The sequence below is a fragment of the Notechis scutatus genome, chromosome 10, assembly GCF_049901735.1.
Source record: "Notechis scutatus isolate UNSWTSFEM ecotype Mainland chromosome 10, rNotScu1.2, whole genome shotgun sequence".
NCBI classification, from domain to species: Eukaryota; Metazoa; Chordata; class Lepidosauria; order Squamata; family Elapidae; genus Notechis; species Notechis scutatus.
Window position 1 is genome coordinate 12,415,238 of NC_142018.1, and position 18,903 is coordinate 12,434,140.

General features: G+C 43.6%; 1 protein-coding gene across 4 annotated transcripts in view; it reads right to left on the reverse strand.

The window, feature by feature from the left end:
• The window catches only part of MID2 (midline 2), a 177,151-nt gene that overhangs the window by 111,071 nt on the left and 47,177 nt on the right, over positions 1-18,903 (reverse strand). For 3 of the 4 annotated variants that reach the window (XM_087972369.1, XM_087972371.1, XM_087972372.1), the window contains exon 2: positions 15,162-15,883. In XM_087972369.1, coding sequence (XP_087828495.1) covers positions 15,162-15,827 — 666 coding nt within the window. In that variant the 5' untranslated portion in view covers positions 15,828-15,883. Of the gene's footprint in view, positions 1-15,161; positions 15,884-18,642; positions 18,663-18,903 lie in introns of those variants that run through there. The other variant, XM_087972370.1, reaches the window with a different exon arrangement.

The following is an 18,903-nucleotide window of genomic DNA, read 5'->3' on the forward strand; positions in this document are numbered from 1 at the left end:
TCAACAGCCGCACGAAAAAAGTGCTGCTGAGTTTTGTCCAAACCAGTCCCTTAGATTTTGAAGCCATTATGTTCTTCTTCTGCCTGGACCTCATCTGCCTTCCATGTTTCCTTGGAGGATTAAGTGAAGGATGCCGTATTTTTCTGGATGTCACATCAACATGTCCAAAATATTCTAACTTTTGCTTTTTTTGTGGTTTTGATGACTTCCCTTGGCTTACCCAGGCGGCTTTCTCCTTTTTCTTAATCCTCCTACAAATCATTTTCCTTTTGTTAAATAATACATGCATTAAAGTTTACAATGGTAAGATAAAAATAAAAAACCAATGCAAACCAGGGAAAACATAAAAAGTAAAGAGAAAGAGAAGTGCAGAGACAGAAAGAAAAGAAAAAAATGAAAGATATATAAAAGATGGCTCCCCCCTACAAACAAATATAAACACAGTAAGTTAACACTTTCTCTAATATTTCAGTTTTAAAAAACCACTTCTTTCCATATCTCATCCCTTATCCATCATCAAATTCTAAAAGCTTGCCCTAATCAGCAAAAGTCTGCTAAGAGCTACCAGAAATAATAGCATATATAACTAGAAGGGACTGAAAAAAAGTTATGTTCTCTTGGAATGCTTTCATATGTAATTGTTCTTTTTATGGATAGAGTTTGCAAAGGACAATGGGTTTCATGTGAATTTTTTTCTATATTTTCCCAACGGTTTTCATCTTTTCCTTTGCTGAAGGAAGAATTCCACTCAGGAAGAAGGATTTGTGGTAGAGCAAGGACGGATCTGCAGGGCCCTTGACAGTCAGTCTAGAAACATTTCTAACTTCAAAACTGCCACCCTCAGTTCCACCAGATTGACTGAAACGGTCAACCAAGAAGAAGATTTTAACTGAATAAACTGCCTGGATGAACCTTAGTTACGCGCTGCTAGGAAGGGGGGTCAAGTCAAAAATAACCTCTGCATCAGGGGTGTCAAACTCGCCCAAGGCCTGGATCCAGCCGGAGGGATGCTTCGATCTGGCTCACAGGGCCAGTCTGGAAACAGCAAAGAACCAGTCCGCAGTGCCAGTGAAAACTGAGCTCGGGGGAGGGTGTACATGGCCCCCACTAGCAAAAGGCTGCAGGAGGCCGTCGTGTCCAAAAATGGGGTGCAGGGGGAGCCACATGCAACCCCCTCAGGCTCTGTTTTCACTGTGGGATGGCTATCAAAACAAACTAAAGACAAAACAAAAGCGGAAATATTTTCCCTATTGCATTTGAGCATCCAAGAGGGACAGGAAAGGAGAATGGGAAAGAGGAAAGATAAAAAGGAGGGAAGATGGGAAGAGAGCAAGGAAGGGAAAATAAGGAAGGATGGGAAGGAAGAAGAAAGGAGTATGAAGAGGGAAGGAAAAAGAAAAAGAAGAGAAGGAAGGGAAGGAAGGAAGGAAGGAAGGAAGGAAGGAAGGAAGGAAGGAAGGAAGGAAGGAAGGAAGGAAGGAAGGAAGGAAGGAAGGAAGGAAGGAAGGAAGGAAGGAAGGAAGGAAGGAAGGACAACATATAAACATATAAGTATAAACGGGTATAAGTATATACATACTTATGTCCATACTTATACTTGTTTTCTCATACATGCTTGACAAACAAGAAGGGACAGGAAATGAGAAAGGAAAAGAGGAAAGACAAAAAGAATAGAAGATGGGAAGAGAGCAAGGAAGGAAAAAGAAGGAAGGAGGGGAAGGAAGAAGAAAGGAGATTAAAGAGGGAAGGAAAAACAAGAGAAGGAAGGGAAGGAAGCAAGGAGTTTATAATGAGAGTGAGGTTCTCAGGGAAGTCCTGCCTTAGCACTTGGCCACCAGTCCTGTGGCCCGCCCACCGCCGGCCATGCCCACCCCGAGCCACGCCCATCTCCGGCCCTCCGAGGTCAAACCCAACCCTGATGGCGGCCCTTAATGAAATCGAGATTGACACCCCTGCTCTACATGATGTTCACATTCTCTTGGATGGTTCAGAAGAATGAAGAATGGAATGGTGAAGAATGAATGGTGGACTTCAACAACCCCAAGCCGAGATGGAGGAAGGGGAGCCTGCCTGGCACTGAATCAAAAGCTGAGATTTTTTTTCCCCCTCCTTGCATTCTGCACAGGAAATCTTTCAAAAGCCTGTCAATGTTTCTGCTGAAAGTGACATTCAAATTGCATTTTTGAAAGACACGATCTTGTTATTAAGACAACTCCCACCGCGACATCGGCAAACCTGGATGGCAAAAGGAAGAGCTGTTCAAAGCCACAACACACACACACACACACACACACAAAATGGGCTCCCTTAACAAGTGACAGAGAGATGGAATTGCTTAACAATGAGGGCTGGTCCATTTTCTAGTGAATACAAGTCCTAGGCTGCCCACACCTTGGGAAGGCTTCTCAACTATCGAGATGGGTTCAAAAAAAAAACATGTATCACTCCATGCAAAATTCACTGCAGCATGCTAATGCATGAGCTGAATATTCATCCTGGCAAGAAAGGGGCATCTTGAATATTAAGTTAATTCTGGTTATGGCAGGAATCTTAAATGTTTTATCAAAAAGGAAGGGAAGAAGGCAACTTGGACACTTTTTTCCATTTAGCCTGTACAAGCCAAGGATGCCCTCTGTTGTAAAATAAAAATGAAGATAAAATATGGGCTTTATCACTGGCTGAAGGTTCTCCGCTCCAAGCTGAGAATGCGATTCATTTTTAAGTCAACAGTAAAGGAACAAGCAATCAAGAAATATATTGCAAACCATCACGTAGTAGCGTAGCAACGAAGGCACTGTGGGGTGGATTAGATGCCAGGATGTGTCTGTACCTGTCAGGCCCCCTCAAAAAACAGATCCACAGCTTGGAAGTTCAATTTAACTGAGTTTTCTTGCTAAAAACCTATGCACGGGAATCTTTTCAACTAACAGTCAGCTCCTGGTTACTTTTAGATAAGGTTCAACGGCAGTTAAGGTGGATTGGACTTAGTTCCTTTGTGACTACATAATGATACTAGACTGGTGCTTCATTTCACTTCTCTCCCTGTCAGCCGTACCTCCAGAAGATCTACAAGGATCAGAATAACGCAAGCCATGATATTCCCTGTGACACACCATGGAAGGAAACGTTGGACTTTGAAGAAAAATGGGAAGTATATTGACGGTTTTGCATCTTGGTGTTGGAAGAGTTTCTTGAAAATGTCATGTCCAACTGTTGGAAGAATTATCCTTCTGGGTTCAGTTCCAAGTGGGGAAAAAGACCCTGGAAGCTTGGAGGCTGTTTGGAAAGATGGTTTAATGGTGGACAGGACCACATGGCTTGGAGCTCCAAAGTGAAATGGATGATCACATGCTTCAAGGTGAAAAGAGAAGGGAGGGCCAAGATGCTGAGAGACCCTTAGTTATATACCCTCTGTTGGGCCCCACTTTAGTGTTTCCTGTTTCTGTGCAAGAAATGTATCCCATTGGCTGTCAGACTCCCAGAGGCGGGGGTCTTAACTAACTTTGTAGGCTTTGTCTGGGCCACGTGGCTTCACCTGAGTGTTGGCTGATACAGAGATGGGTAGAGGCCTTTATTATGTTGTAGAATACTCTGGCCAGGCCTTAATGGCCCATTAGCAAAGGTGTGGGGGCTGAGTTTCTGCCTCTCTGAGGTGAGTTTCTGCTTCTGAGTTTCTGCTCTTTTTAGGGGAAATATTCTGCCTTTGCGATATTTCCTAGGATACTTCATTTTTCTAGGAGAGGGGTGGGTGCTAACTTCCTACACAGCCAAGAAAACAAACCAAAACAGATGTAGGAGAACCTAATCATATTTTTCATTACAGGTAGTACTGCTGTAAATACATACCAGTTACCAAGTGCCTGAAGTTTGATCATGGGATGCTATGACGGTTGTAAGTTCAAAGACCAGTCATTAGTCACTTTTTTTAATGCCATTGTAACTTTAAAGGTCATTGAATGAATGGTGATTAAGTCAAAGACTACCTGTATTCTGGGGAGATCATTTCCTCATCCCACCCCCTTTTTAAATTATGCCAATTTTTCATAGTATGCATGGACAATTTCTTACAAAATTGTGTTGTCATTCAGGATCATGTATTTTCCTTTTTTCTTCTTCTTCATGTAAACATTACCAGAGAACTCACTCGTGTGTTATGTGACAGATGAATGCCAACCTGTCTTAAGTCTAAGATTTACAAGACAACCCTCCATCCTATTGCACCACATGGCACTGAATGCTGGGCAGCAACAACAGGGACTGAAAGCTCTCTCCATGCCATGGAAATGAGAAGGCTCCGTTGGATATTGGGCACCTCCCTTCTCGACCACATCACAAATGACACCATTCAACAACACTTTGGTATGGCATCAATTATAGAGAAGATGAGAGAAGACCAGCTCCACTGGTATGGACATGTCCAGAGGGCAGCACCTTCCACCGCAGCCAAGACTGCCCACCAACCAGAAGTCAAAGGCCAGTGATGTTGTGGACATTCAAAAGAGAAATGGCAAGACACCATCAAGAAAGATATGCAAGCTGCGGGCCTGTGCTCTGGAGATGCAGCTGACCATGCAAAGTGGTGTTCAATGATCTGAAAAGTGGACCCTGCACCTGTGAGAGGAGGAGGAGGAGGAGGAGGAGGAGGAGGAGGAGGAGGAGGAGGAGGAGGAGGAGGAGGAGGAGGAGGAGGAGAAGGAGGAGAAGGAGAAGGAGAAGGAGAAGGAGAAGAATGAAAATAAACATGAATCTCCCTTGGTTATATACATTTCCAAGGCATCTGTTCTTCAGCCTGACCAGTCTTCGTTCTCCACTGAATATCACAAAACATTGTAGGTTTGAATCATTAAGATTTCCAGGTCAGTGTCATGCAGACAGACTCTACCATTTAACCTGTTTGGATATTATATTCAGATGCAAAGTAAATGACCCTCTTAAGATGGCAAGGCTCTGCAAAGCGAGCCACTGTGAGCCAAATCACCTTTTCATTTAACATCTCTTACACCAGTTTCAATGCTTTTCTTAATCTCCTTTTGTCATTTTGAACTTCTACAGCTTAGCCCTTTCTTCAAATTACCGAATTAGCTTAAAGTCCCAAAGTCCCGGTGTCAGGTTTATTGTCTTCAAAACCAGCTGGTGCAGATAAAGCATTTATAAACAGAACTGATCTGTCAGTCTTGGTTTCATGGTTATCTTTTAAGAAGAAGAAGGAGGAGGAGGAAAAAAAAAACCCCTCAGGGAAATTTACTAAATAGCACAAGCAACTTGTACCCATTTGTGATCTCAAACAAGTTTTACCTGTGCCCCCCCCCCCCAAAAAAAAGAGGAAGGGGCTATCATTCAGGCCTGGGATCCCCCTTGCAGGGATGGAAAAATTGAAATCCTGGGGAAATGCTTCTATATAGGACAATCCTAAACAAAATGAACAACAGCCTCTTTCATTGGCTGGGTCATGATAGATTAAGCCATAATGACCTTTGCTTAGGTTTTGCTTCTCATGTTTTGTTAATCCAGCCAACATGGTTAAAAATCATGGCTTATCCTGCAAGCTATTTTTTTTTTAAAAAAAAAAAAGCTGATAAGTGTAAAAAAAAAATCAGAAATGGTCCATTGCTTCAAGTCATACTTGCAAAGATTGTTTAGATGGGTTTTAAAGCAGGGGTCTCCAACCTTGGCAACTTTAAGACTTGTGGACTTCAACTCCCAGAGTTCCTCAGCCAGCAAAGCAGCAAAGCTGGCTGAGGAACTCTGGGAGTTGAAGTCCACAAGTCTTAAAGTTGCCAAGGTTGGAGACCCCTGTTTTAAAGGAATACTGATTGCTCAAGAAATAAGATGCTTCAAGAAATAAGCATATGAGGTCTAACAATGTTGTAAGAAAGGAGGAGCCTATTGATTTTTTTAAAAGAAATGTAGATTAACAGAGGGTTCTTGTAGGTCATCTAGTCCAACCCACCCCCACCCAAGCAGGATATCCTACACCATTTCTGACCGATAGCAGTCCAGTCTCTTCCTGAAAGCTTCCAGGGATGAAGCTCCCACAACTTCTGAAGGCAAGTCACTCCATTGAATATAGAATAACAGAGTTAGAAAGGACCTTGGAGGTCATCTAGTCCAATCCACCACCCAAGCAGGAGACCCTACACCATTTCTGACAGATGGCAGTCCAGTCTCTTCTTGAAAGCCTCCAGTGATAAAGGTCCCGCAACTTCTGTTCCATGGGTTGATTGTTCTCACTGTCAGAAAATTCCTCCTTATTTCCAGGTTGAATCTCTCCTTGATCAGTTTCCAGGTAGCTGCCATTTTATTGTTTATCATTAACAAATTGTCCCTACATCATACAGATAGTCCTCGAGTTATGACCATCATTGAGCCCCAAATTTATATTGTCAAGTGAAACATTTGCTAAGTGAGTTTTTCTCCACTTTACGACTTTTCTTGCCACAGTGAATCGTTGCAGTTGTTTAGTTAATAAACCCGGTTGTTAAGTGAATCCAGCTCTTCCCATTGATTTTGCTTGTCATATGGACACTAAGGCAGATCCCCAGGACACGGCAATCGTCATAAATAGGAACCAGTCACCAGGTGTCCAAATTTTTGATCATGTGACCGATGCTGCAACAGTTGTAACTTTTTGCGGTGCCGTTGTAACTTTGAACAGTCACTAAGTGAACTGTTGTAAGTCAAGGACTACCTGTCTATCCTGCAGTGGTGCTAATTGATTTGTACATGTTATCCTCTGTCCACCACCCACCACTGTGGCCGACTCTTAAACTTTGTTAGGAAGTTGAAGCTGGATCAACAAAGAAGAGAGAAAGAACACCATTTCATATGTGTTCCCAAATCTTTGCAAAGCTCACCGACCCCTAGCCTCCCTGATTTAAGCTTACATACCTTTTTTGAGAGAGAGAGAGAGAGAGAGAGAGAGAGAGAGAGAGAGAGAGAGAGAGAAAATAAACTCAATAAAAACTGTAGTTCCACCATGATCCAGGTCATCCAAAGATAAGGGGGTCAGTTCCCTCAAACCACCCTCTCATGCTGCTAAAGTAGCCATCCAACTGGTTTTAAAATGAGAGCTGGACTCTCAAAACAACCTCACAAAATTGCAAAGCAAAAGGAGTATTTAAGCAGTGAGGAGGTTTTAGTCACCCCAAACCTGTTATGCAACTTCTTGGCCTGGCGTCACCTTGTTCCTGGAGGAGAGAATCTCTAACCAAATGCAAATTGCATAATGGTGGCTATTTTGGCCTCTTTTGTCAATGTTGCTTCTGTGTCAAGCCAAGTGTTGTGGTTCGCCGGCAGTCTGTACATATGACAGCGGAATCGGACAGTGGGGGAGAATGGGGACCAGCTGAGGACACAGACATGTGATCATGCCTGCCGAAACAAAATTGTCAAGATTCTCAGCATCATCTGAAGCCCAATGCTTTTCCAACAGAAATGGGTCATCAATTGGGCCAAATCCTTGCTACCAGTTCGCCTAATCCGGTGCGAACCGGCTGAATACCATTACTGGCTGTGGTGCAGGACGCTGACTAGGCCACGTCCACCATGGCCACACCCACCCAGCAACTGGGAAGAGCACCGGTTGCTAAAATTTTTGAAGCCCACCCCTGGTAACCCTGGTCATGGTCATTCAAGTGGGGTGGAGACCAGAAAAGTTACATGCATTACAGAATCTCTGGGTTTTGATCGACTTTGGCTCATGCTGCTTGCTCAAAATGTCAGCTCCAGAAATATTACCTCTACATTTTCAAGTTTATTTAAAACCTTTAGCTCTAAAGGGATCCTTTTTTTTTTTAAATAGGTTCCAAGATTCATAATGAATTCCACCCTCGGCACCAATTTCTGCACTGTGAAAAATCACAGAATACTGAGCTCAGCTTGCCAGCTTCCATAAGTGCTGATCAGATTTTCTCTTTAATCCTGAGAGCTCTAGAATCATGGCGCTAAAATAAGACGGTGCTGATAGGATTCTAATTGCATAGGTATATTTGAGACACTTTTTAAATAATTCTCTTTGATTTCCAGTCATCGTGGCTGGGTGTCTACATATATAGAAACAGACCCAGTACCTACACTGAATGCATCTAGACCTCAGAAAGAGACTTGTTATAAATATGAATTAATCCATCACATTACCAGAGCAATTCCCTGGGAGGGCAAAAGACATGCCCTTATAGCTGAAACACAAGGAAATCATGAAGAAAATTGGCTTGTATTGCTAAGTGGATGTTTACCCACCTGAAAGAATGGAAAAGGCATGGAAAATGGAATGGAATGGAATGGAATGGAATGGAATGGAATGGAAGGGAAGGGAAGGGAAGGGAAGGGAAGGGAAGAGAAGAGAAGAGAAGAGAAGAGAAGAGAAGAGAAGAGAAGAGAAGAGAAGAGAAGATTTGGAAGGGACCTTGTAGGTCATCTAGTCCAGCCCTTCCCCCCCACCCCAAGCAAGCAACCCTGGCCTGTACCATTTCTGAGAGATGGCAGTCCAGTTTCTTCTTGAAAGCTTCCAATGAGGAAGCTCCCACACCTTCTGAAAAAATGGGGACTATCTGAAGGCAAGCACTGCTTAATTAGATTACAACAATTCTCGACTGGAAACCTCCAAGTGACACACACACACACACACACCCCAAAAAAAAAATATCTGCAGGACAAAGCAGGAGTTCAAATCAAAGTTAAGCCGATTGTTATAGAGGCCTTTGATTTTCACCTTCTTTAATGTGGAGCCTTGTTGATTGCTACAACTCCAACCACACCTAGGTGTATCCTTCCCTAGACCTCTGGATCTCCTGCACTACAATTCTTGGAATTCCCCGTCACTTCGAAAGCACCAAGATAGGGAAGAATGAGGAAAATCCTCCAATACAGTTAGCCCTTGATTTAGAACAGTTCCTTTAATGGGTGTTCTAAGGTATAATGGCACTGAAAAAAAATGACTTATGGCCCATTTTTCACACTAGGCCATGTGATGAAAATTCAGACACTTGGTAACTGACTCATATTTATGACTGTTCCAGAGTCCCAGGGTCATGTGATCCCCTTTTGCGACCTAGTGTCATGCCCCTGTCGGATTCTGAATTTGAGACGGAAGATGAACAGCTGACAGGGAGTCGGAGTGTGGCTCCATTGGCTGTGGAGGAAACTGGGGAAGGGCAAAGCCCAGATCGGCAAAGCAAGGGAAAGGGAACTCAGAGGAAGACCCAAGCCCACACCCCTCTTCATCCTAGGGCACGTAGGGAGGAACGGAGAAGAGAGCAATGTAGGTCGTGTGGCTTACGGGGGAGGAAGGGGCCCTGATTCCCTTCATTAGCCACAGCTGGGAAGAGAGTTTAAAAGAGATGTCTGCTGAGTGCAGCAGCTTCTGGGACACTAGTCTCTGGGACAGAGCCCTGACACTAGAAAATGGCTAGAAAAAATAGGTGAAGTCTTTACTTTATCAGGGATGCCTTCAATGTATAATTTTCTTTAAATTTTCTTTAATCCCTCTCCATACCTGTTTTAAATATTGTAAACACGTATGTTCTTTGTATGTTTGAAAGTGATTTTTGTGAGCTAGGCTAAAAAGTTTATTTATCTGGAGAATGACAAGACAACTGAAAACAGTTTACATCTGCAGTGAGATTTGTTTAGACAAGATGAGATGCTTTTCAATTCATCCTGCCAGAGACAGAGAAAATTGCCTAGGTGGCTGGTTGGTTAAACATCTAATTCCTCATACCAAAAAATGCATATATATGTGTTAAAGGTAAATGTGATGACCCAAAGGGGTGTGGCACAAAGGCAACACAGTCAGATAATCAGTACGAGTCCCTTTATTGGCTCCAACTTTGCCCTCAATGTCCTGGTTACCTTCTGGCTGGAGAAAAACTCTCCCAGGAACAGCCTTTAACTGCAGAGAATCAAGTCCAAAACATGGTCAACAAAAACCGTAATTGTAAATCCAATCAAGGAAAAATGAGGTAATTAGTCTGGCAGGGCAGAAGCAAGAATTATTCTGTGAAGAAGAAGGTGTGAAGGCACAGCAATAACTCAACACGGTTGGCAAGATGCCAGGAACACAGATAAGCAAAGTCAACACAAGATAAACTCATGTTTGCTCCCAGCAGCTGCTGCACTCAGCAAGCATCTCTTTTAAACTCCTTTCCCAGGTGTGCCTAATGAAGGGAATCAGGGCCCTTTCCTCCCCCGTAAGCCACGCAACTCATGTTGCTCCCTTCTCCGTTCCTCCCTACGTGCCCTAGGATAAAGAGGGGGTGGGCCTGGGTCTTCCTCTGAACTCCCTCTCCCTTGTTCTACCTCTTCCCTGCTCTGCCCAGCCGGACTTTCCCCTTCCCCAAGCCTCCTCCACAGCCAACGGAGCCACACTCCCACTCCCTGTCAGCTGTTCGTCTTCCTCCTTGGATTCATACTCTGACAAGGGCATGACAGGAAAGGTAAAAGTTTTCCCTGTCCAGTCATTTCCAACTCTAAGGGCTGGTGCTCATCTCTGTTTCTTAGTCAAGGAAGCCAGTGTTATCTGAAAACATTTTCCGTAATCATGTGGCCACTATTACTATATATGCTGTGGCGCACTGAATGCTGTTACCTTCCCACCGAAGTGGTACCTATTTATCTACTTACATTTGCATGTTTTTGAACTGGTGGGCAGAAGCTGAGGCAGGAACAGGAGCTCATCCGGTTGCACTGAGCTTGGGTCTCAACTGTTCTGACCCACGCCCTTTTCCAACAAATCAAACACATTCCAAAAGGAACAGAAACCTTTTAATGCTTCTGCAAAATAATTAGCTGTGATAAGCACAAGCCTTGCCAAACTGTGCGAAACGGCCAAAAGATAACAGACAAGAAATAATTTGCAATACCAGAATCTTTAAATACAAACTCAGGATACCGGAATGTCCACGAGGCTGGAGTTTCAAAACATCTTTGCCTTCTGCAAAGAACATCCGATTCACAGCTGGCTTTTATCTGCTTGAAGGAGGAGCCATTACCTTGCAGCCTTACTCCCGAGTCACCCTTGCTGTTGTAGCTGCTCTTGCCTGCGAGCAATCCTGCATGCATGCGCACTGGGCACAGGCTCCTCGGGAACCTCCTCATCGTTGCTGCCAGCCCCCACAATCTCTGAAGGCAACAGTCCACTCTCTAACAATCCTGACCCCTCATCTAAGTCCTCGCTCTCCTCAGCCATCCGTACCTGCTGCCGGCTAACCATAACACAAACCTTCTATAAATGCTGAGCCATCGCACCCCTTGCATATATGCTGCATGACTTTTAATTTTCCAATTAATCGTGTATCTTCCATTAGACCAAACATATCACCCCATTTTCACGAGTGGAATATTTAGAACGATATGTGTAAAATCAACAGAACAGCCTGCTGGTACCATCAATATCCAACAGACACACATTGCTGTAGTCAGAAAGATCAACATTATTCTTTTATGCGCACGTGTTTGCTGTCTGAAATGAAAATCCAGCACTGTGCATAATGCTTCTTGATGCTTCAAAATGATGTTCCTGTTAGTTTAAAACCTCATCATGAATGTTGCAGGAAGTGCATTTTGCTACTTAAAGGCTGGGACGCTAACTAGAAATGCTTTGAGTTTCCAAATCCCTGATTGAAATGGAGGGGGAGGGAAATGAAACTGAAAGGCAGCTCCGCTTTGATCTGGCTCCCTTGACAGTTTTAACCATTTTGGCAAAGATGAAAGAATCAGAACTATTTGTCTTTGGGATTTCTCCTTTTAGTCTTCTAGAAATTCTAGTAGAGTGGCACATCTCCTTCTAGGCCAGAGATAGCCCATTTTCTTTAACTTAGTAAATTGCAAAATTTGTCTTGCAGATTCTAAATCCATCTATTTCAATCTGATATTCCTCCAACGTGTTGAAAGTGCCAATTTCCCCAGAGTTTGTGCTGAAAATGATGGCATTTGCAATCTCAACATAAAGCCATGATAGGTGTCTTCTAAACATCTGTAAGTACAAACATGGTTATTTTTTGCTCTTAGGTTTAAATAACTTTAAAAAATGCTGTTTAATTTTCATTTTTACTATATGGAATCAAATAGACGTTTGGACCATTAACACATTCAGTGGAATTTGGACTTATTAATATACTCCCAAAGAAATCTTCAATGGAATTTGGACTATTAACCACTATTTGAACCACGAACAAATGGACTATTTGAACCATTAACAAATTCCCAAGGAAATTCTCTATGGAATTAGGACCACTAACAAATACCCAAAGAAATCATCAATGGAATTTGGACCACTAACAAATTCCCAGTGAAATCCTCAATGGAATTTGGACCGCTAACAAATACCCAATGAAATCCTCAATGGAACTTGGACCATTGACAAATTCCTCATGAAAGTTCTCAATGGAAAAGGTGTCTCAATCTTCTGTAAATCTTGCCAACTCTGGATTAAGATAGTAGGTCTGATTGGGCTGGGAAAGTGAGACGGTATCCTTCCTTGACAATTGGTTAAAACTAGAGGAGAAAAAAGGATCTATATATTCTAATTTACTTCATTCAGCCATAGATGAACACATGGATCTGGTGGATCACTCTCCTTACTACACAGGCCAGCATCTCTGAACATGCGCCTATGTACCTTCCCCTAAGAAACTATACCTAAAATTTAAAAAGGGCAGTTAAGGCCTCCGCTAGCTTGCATGTCACATAAACAGCTCTTAAGGGAGCAGGTGCAACGTTGAAAATTAATATGCTAGAAAAGAGTCTATAGAAATTCTGCACATTTCAGACTAAGGCTGTGGCTGTCAACCCTGACAGCCATAAATCAAACCTCCCTCAAAGCATAAAACCAGTTTGTCAACGTCCTCTCGATCCGAAATGGCATCAGTTGTCTATTCTGCTTGAGGCAGGCTGCTCAAAACATTTATTACCTTGTGTGGCTGAAATCTGACTTGCAAACAGCCTAGGGTAGCTGAGAGGGAAGGGGAAGTGGGGAGAGAAAAAGAAAATCCGGTTGTTCCACTGAAGGTGCAGCAGACTTCAGCCCACTGAAAACCAAGTAGTTCTTATTGAATGGTTCTCCCTAGGACAAGTTGGCTCCAATGCCTCCTACAGAGTAGACACCTTGTCTCGTCATTTACACCCACTCTCTCATTTATACAAGGCAGGACCACTCTCTCATTTATACATCCACTCTCTCATTTATACAAGGCAGGACCTTGGGGAGAAGGCTGGGCTCCCAAATCCTGACTGTCAAAACTCCATTCTCACGTATCTCTGAGACACAGGTGGGATTCAAATTTCTTAACAACCGGTTCTGTGGGGGTGGCCTAATTTGTGGGTGTGGCTTGGTGGCCATGTGACTGATTGTGCATGGCTCATGTGTAAATATTATAAATATTTATGTCAATATTGATTTTTTTATAAAAGAAAGAGCAACTTTTATCCAAAATCATGCAAAGCAGGCAGGCAGATTGAGTTGCTCACAGAATCACAGATTCATTCAGAGATCTATCTTTCTGAAATCTGCTAGGTGAGTCTGCACTGAAAAATAGAAGCTTCAGTCCTAAGGAAGGTTCAGCTCTGCTTTTAGATTAGCTAGAAAGCAAGAAATCCAATGATTTCCTGCTTTCTAGCTAATCTAAATCGGCACCCAAACTTTACATCATTAAAACTCAGCTAGAGTCAAGGAAAAAGAAAGGAAGAAAGGGTTGACACTTTATAGCAGGCATATGCAAAGTCCGGCCCGGGGGCCAATTGCAGCCCATTAGTAAATTTCGAGCAGCCCGCAGCCTCTTCTCCCCGCCAGCTCAGCCTGTCATTCATCCCCGCCGGCCGGCGTTTTTCCCTTCACCGCACAGCAGTTCCCGTGAATGTCAGGCTGAATGGTCAGCCCACACACATTTTCACCTCCCCAAATCTGGCCCTCCTTGCAAAAAGTTTGGACACCCTTGCTTTATAGGAATGAAAGTTAAAGTTTTGTAAACCAAAGAGAATGGAATACAATGGACGTATACGAGATGCTAGGAATGTATGAGCATAAAAGACGGTTGTAAATATGTATATAATTGTATAAAAATGTAAATAGAAATAATATGCAGCTAGCACTATAATAATAACATAAGGGAACGAGGAAATTAACTGTTACATGTATCTCTATACTATAGCTTGTATGACCAAAATGATGGCCAAGAAAGTAGCACTGTGTTCAATTGTCTTTAATGTTTATTTAATAAAATTTATTTTTTAAACAAACTTCAGCAACAAAAGTGGTGCAAATTCAGGATATATCTCAAATTTGAGGAAGATGGGCTTTAAAGGGTGGATATGTCAGGTGGGCCTGTCCCAACAACCTCCTCCTTCCTTCCTTCCTTCCTTCCTTCCTTCCTTCCTTCCTTCCTTCCTTCCTTCCTTCCTTCCTTCCTTCCATCCATCCATCCATCCATCCATCCATCCATCCATCCATTTATTATTTATTTATGGAAATTTATATTGCAGGCTATTCGCCCATGGTGACTCAAGGCGGCTTACACGAACACAAAAACATATCAAAAGAAAAATAATAAAAGAAAATAATAATAAAATAAATAAATAAATAAAATAATAACCCAACCACCACCATCCTGGCGACAACACATATCTATACAAGCCATTTAATGGACACCAATCCCGCTCTGGGTTCCCCAGGCCCGCTGGCAAAATCAGGTCTTCAGTGCCTTCCGGAAGAGTATTAGTGAGGGGGCCATTCTAATCTCTGTGGGGATGATGTTCCAGAGAGACAGAGCCACCATGGAGAAGGACCTTCTTCTGGGTCCCACCAGGTGTATCTCCCTCAGGGATGGGACCCGCAGCATTCCTTGCCTTCCCGCTCTGATGGATCTGGTAGATGTGACCGGCAAGAGACGTTCCTTCAGATAACCTGGTCCCAAGCCATGAAGGGCTTTAAAGGTAACAACCAGCACCTTGAAATGCACCCGGAATTACCATCCAAATCTGGCACAAAATAGACCCAAAACACCATGACGCCTTTTTCCCACAGTGAAAATACTTTATATTTATATGTTTATATGTTATGTTCATACTTATACTTGTTTTCTCATCCATGCTTGACAAAGTAAACTAAACTAAATAAAATGAAATAAACATGGCACCCACCCCTGCTTCCCCAGCCCACCTCAACTTACCTTCAGCTTCTCAAACCGGTCACTCAGGGACGCCACTTGGTGATCCCGGTGCCTCCCCACCAGTTTGCATAAGGCACAGATGAGCTGGTCATCAGCCACACAGTACATGTTCACCTTCTCATTCTCGTGCTCAAGGCACATCAGCCCCCGGAAGTGAGTGTCCGGCACTGGCTCCACCAACCGGTGGCTGGTGAATGGCTTCTTATTGGGGTGGGTGGCCCGCAGGCAGCGGTCACAGTAGGACACCTCACAAGTGATGCAGGTCTTGATGGCGTCGCGGGGAGGGTCCTGCTCGCAGAACTGGCAAGCTATCCGGTCCACTACCGTCGACATGGTCGGGCTGCGGCGATAGGGCCGCTCGCGGTAGTTCTCGCTGGGGGAACTGGGCCCACTCAAAGAGGCCTTCTGGAATCGGTCAATGATATTCTGCAAGGTCACATTCCGCTTGAGGCCTTCTAGGCCCCGGTGGTTAAGGGAGATGACATGCCGGCAGGTGGGACACTGGAAGGCGGCGATGGGTTCAAGGCTCTCGCCAGAGGAGCAGCTGGAGACCAGGATGCGGTGGGCGCAGCTGAAGCACAGGCTGTGAGCACACGGCAGGAGGAGGGGGTCTTCGAACAACTCTAAGCAAATTGGGCAAGTCAGTTCTGACTCCAGTGTTTCCATCTTTAGTTAAAACAATCTGGCTTCAGTGTTAAAAACGAGGGAGGCAAGTCAGTCATCTGGAAAAGAAAATGGGGGCACGGAGAGAAAGGAACAATATTGTAAAATACAAAATACAAAAAGGAAATAGAAAAGCAGCGGGGAGGCAAATCCCACCTCTGACTGGCCCCGCCCCCATCTATTCTCTACCTTCCGAGTCCCAGATGATTGGCTGGGTCTTCTTTGGTTGCCCTGTACAGGAGAACAGAGCTGGAAAGCAGGTTAGTGGGGTGGGGAGAGAATGAGGATTTTGCAGTATCCTTGTTCTGACCCAACTGGATTCCCAGAGAGCAAACACAGACAAAGGCCCCCACCTTTTAAGGTTTAATCACAATTCTGTTCCTTTACAGATAAAAGGCTGCTTTCCAACAATTAGCTCTGACAAGAAAAGAGCCTTGCCAAGTTGTTTGTCAAGGCTGCCAAAAACCCAGAGATAAGAACTAATTTACAGAATTCTCCAAACATGAACTAAGATGTCCACCAGTTGAGCTTCAGAGCTTCTTTGCTGTCTGCAAAGAACGCTTTTCCAAACCTGGCTTTTATCCTCTTGAGGGAGGGGCCATTACCTTGCAGCCTTACTCCCGAGTCACCTGTGCTGCTGTAATTGTTCTTTCCTCCGAGCAATCCTTTGTGCATGTGCACTTGGCACAGGCTCCTTGGGAACCTCCTCATCACTGCTGCCAGCCCCCACAATCTCTGAAGGCAGCAGTCCACTCCCTGGTGGTCCTGGCCCTCCATCAGAGTCCTCGCTCTCCTCAGCCGTCCGCACCTGCTGCCGGCTAACCACAACAATCCTTCCCCTGAAGTGGAGTGGGACTGGAGATTTTACAATATCCTTCCCCTGCCACGCCCACCAAGCCACACCATGCCCACCAAGCCATGCGCACAGAACTGGTAGTAAAAAAAATTTGAATCCCACCACTGCAATCCCATCACAACTTTTTGCTTTTTCATATTAATGGGAACAAGTTTCATTCTTTTCCAGCTTCAAGCACACAGTTCAGAAGTGGTTTCCATGTGGAAACCAAAGTACTTATGTTCTTTTCTTTAATCAAAGTAGTCAGTTTTGCCATTTCAGCCAAGGAACATGTTTAAAGACAGGCATTTCCCACCTAGTCTCCAGGGAAGGGTAGCCCGAAGCAACATTTTGGGGCATGTGGAGAACTTCCCTGACATAGTTGGATGAGAGATTGCTCCCAGAGTGCCTTCATATCTGACCTTCTCTACCACCCAGTCTAAAATTCCGAGCCTGGTATGAGTTTATGGAAGTTACCTATCTCAACTTGAAATCAGCCTAGGTTTTCTCCGCGTGCTCAAAAATCATCACCTCCCATCAGTCCAAGCACTAAAAGGGCATGCTTTATTTATTCCTTGGAGGGATTGCTTTCTGTAGCCGCCCATCTCAAGCAATGACTCTGGGCGGCTTTCGATCCAGAACATCTACAATTAAAAATCTGAAAAAACATTTTGAAACGATCAAAACAGTAGAGAGCATTAAAAAACCACAGTGAGCATTAAAACCCTCTGTTTTCATGTTTAAATGTTCTGAATTGTACTCACTCACTTATTCATTCACTTCTGTATTGGAGTTAAGGCTGTAACTCAAGAGGAGGATTACAATTGCTCGAGTTCAGAGTTCATAAAAAGAACCTGTTGATCACAGTAAATGTCTAACTAGTTTGTAAACCGTGCTTCAAATTAGCCAAAGGAGGAACCCCACAATTTGGACATGTGTTTATCTACAACTAGTATATAGTACTTGACATAAGATACAATGCTTTGTCATCATGATAACCATTGTTCATTCATCCTCCATAATTTGTCTAACCTAAAGCATCCATAGCAGTGGTGGGATTCAAAAAGTTTCACTACCGGTTCTGTGGGTGTGGCTTGGTGGACATGGCAGGGGAAGGATACTGCAAAATCTCCATTCCCTCCCCACTCCTGGGAGAAGAATTCTGCAAAATCCCCATTCCCTCCCCACCCCACTAACCTGCTTTACAGCTCCGTTCTCCTGTGCAGGGCAACCAAAGAAGACCCAGCCAATCAGCTGGGACTCAATGGGAGGCAGAGAATAGAATGGGGGCGGGGCCAGTCAAAGGTGGTACTTGCTGTTTCTCCGAACTACTCAAAATTTCCACTTCCGGTTCTCCAGAACTGCTGAATACCACCTCAGATCCATAGCCATCCCTGTGTCAGGTAGCAGAATTTACTATTGAACCATGCATTTAATGAAATAGTATTTCTTTTATCAATCCTAAACAGCCTATCTTTTACTTTCCTCATGTAATGATAGGTTCTACCATTTCTCTACACTACATATAATTTTATACCCCTCCATCACACAAGGGATATGTTATACTGCTGTTGAAAAGTAGCGTTTCACATTTATTCCTTACGAAAGCTGATGGGAAGCATCAGATTCTTAATTTGTCACGATGATCTGGACAAATTTCAGGGCAGAAGGCCTCTTTGGAGAACCACGTTCACAAAACTAAGTGAAGTAAATATGGAAACTAAAGGTTAATCAATATGTTTGTTTTATTGCATTTATATAACTGCCCCTCTCAGGTAGCAACACCGGGCAATGTACGCAATAAAGCAAGCCAAACAGATAAAAACCCATTATAAATGCAACCAAAACAACTTTAAAAGATTTTAAAATAATTCTAAAAATACAGAGAGTGTATTGAGAGCCACGGTGGCACAGTGGTTAGAATGCAGTACTGCAGGCTACTTCTGCTGCTCATTGCTTGCAATTTGGCAGTTCGAATCTCACTAGGCTCAAGGTTGAGTCAGCCTTCCATCCTCCCTTCACGTGAACATGGAGTCCTTGATGTTCTCAGATATTGGTTGTTTTCGTACAGATGTTTTGTTCCCAGCTAGGTAACATATTCAGCACTGAGGATGCTTCCTAATTGGGTCATGAAACATCTGCAAGTAATTAATCAGACTCAGGGAGCATCAAGAACTCCACCATTCATCCCTGAGCTACAAAGACCACTTTCTAGCAAGTTCCATTCTACCATGGAATCTCCAT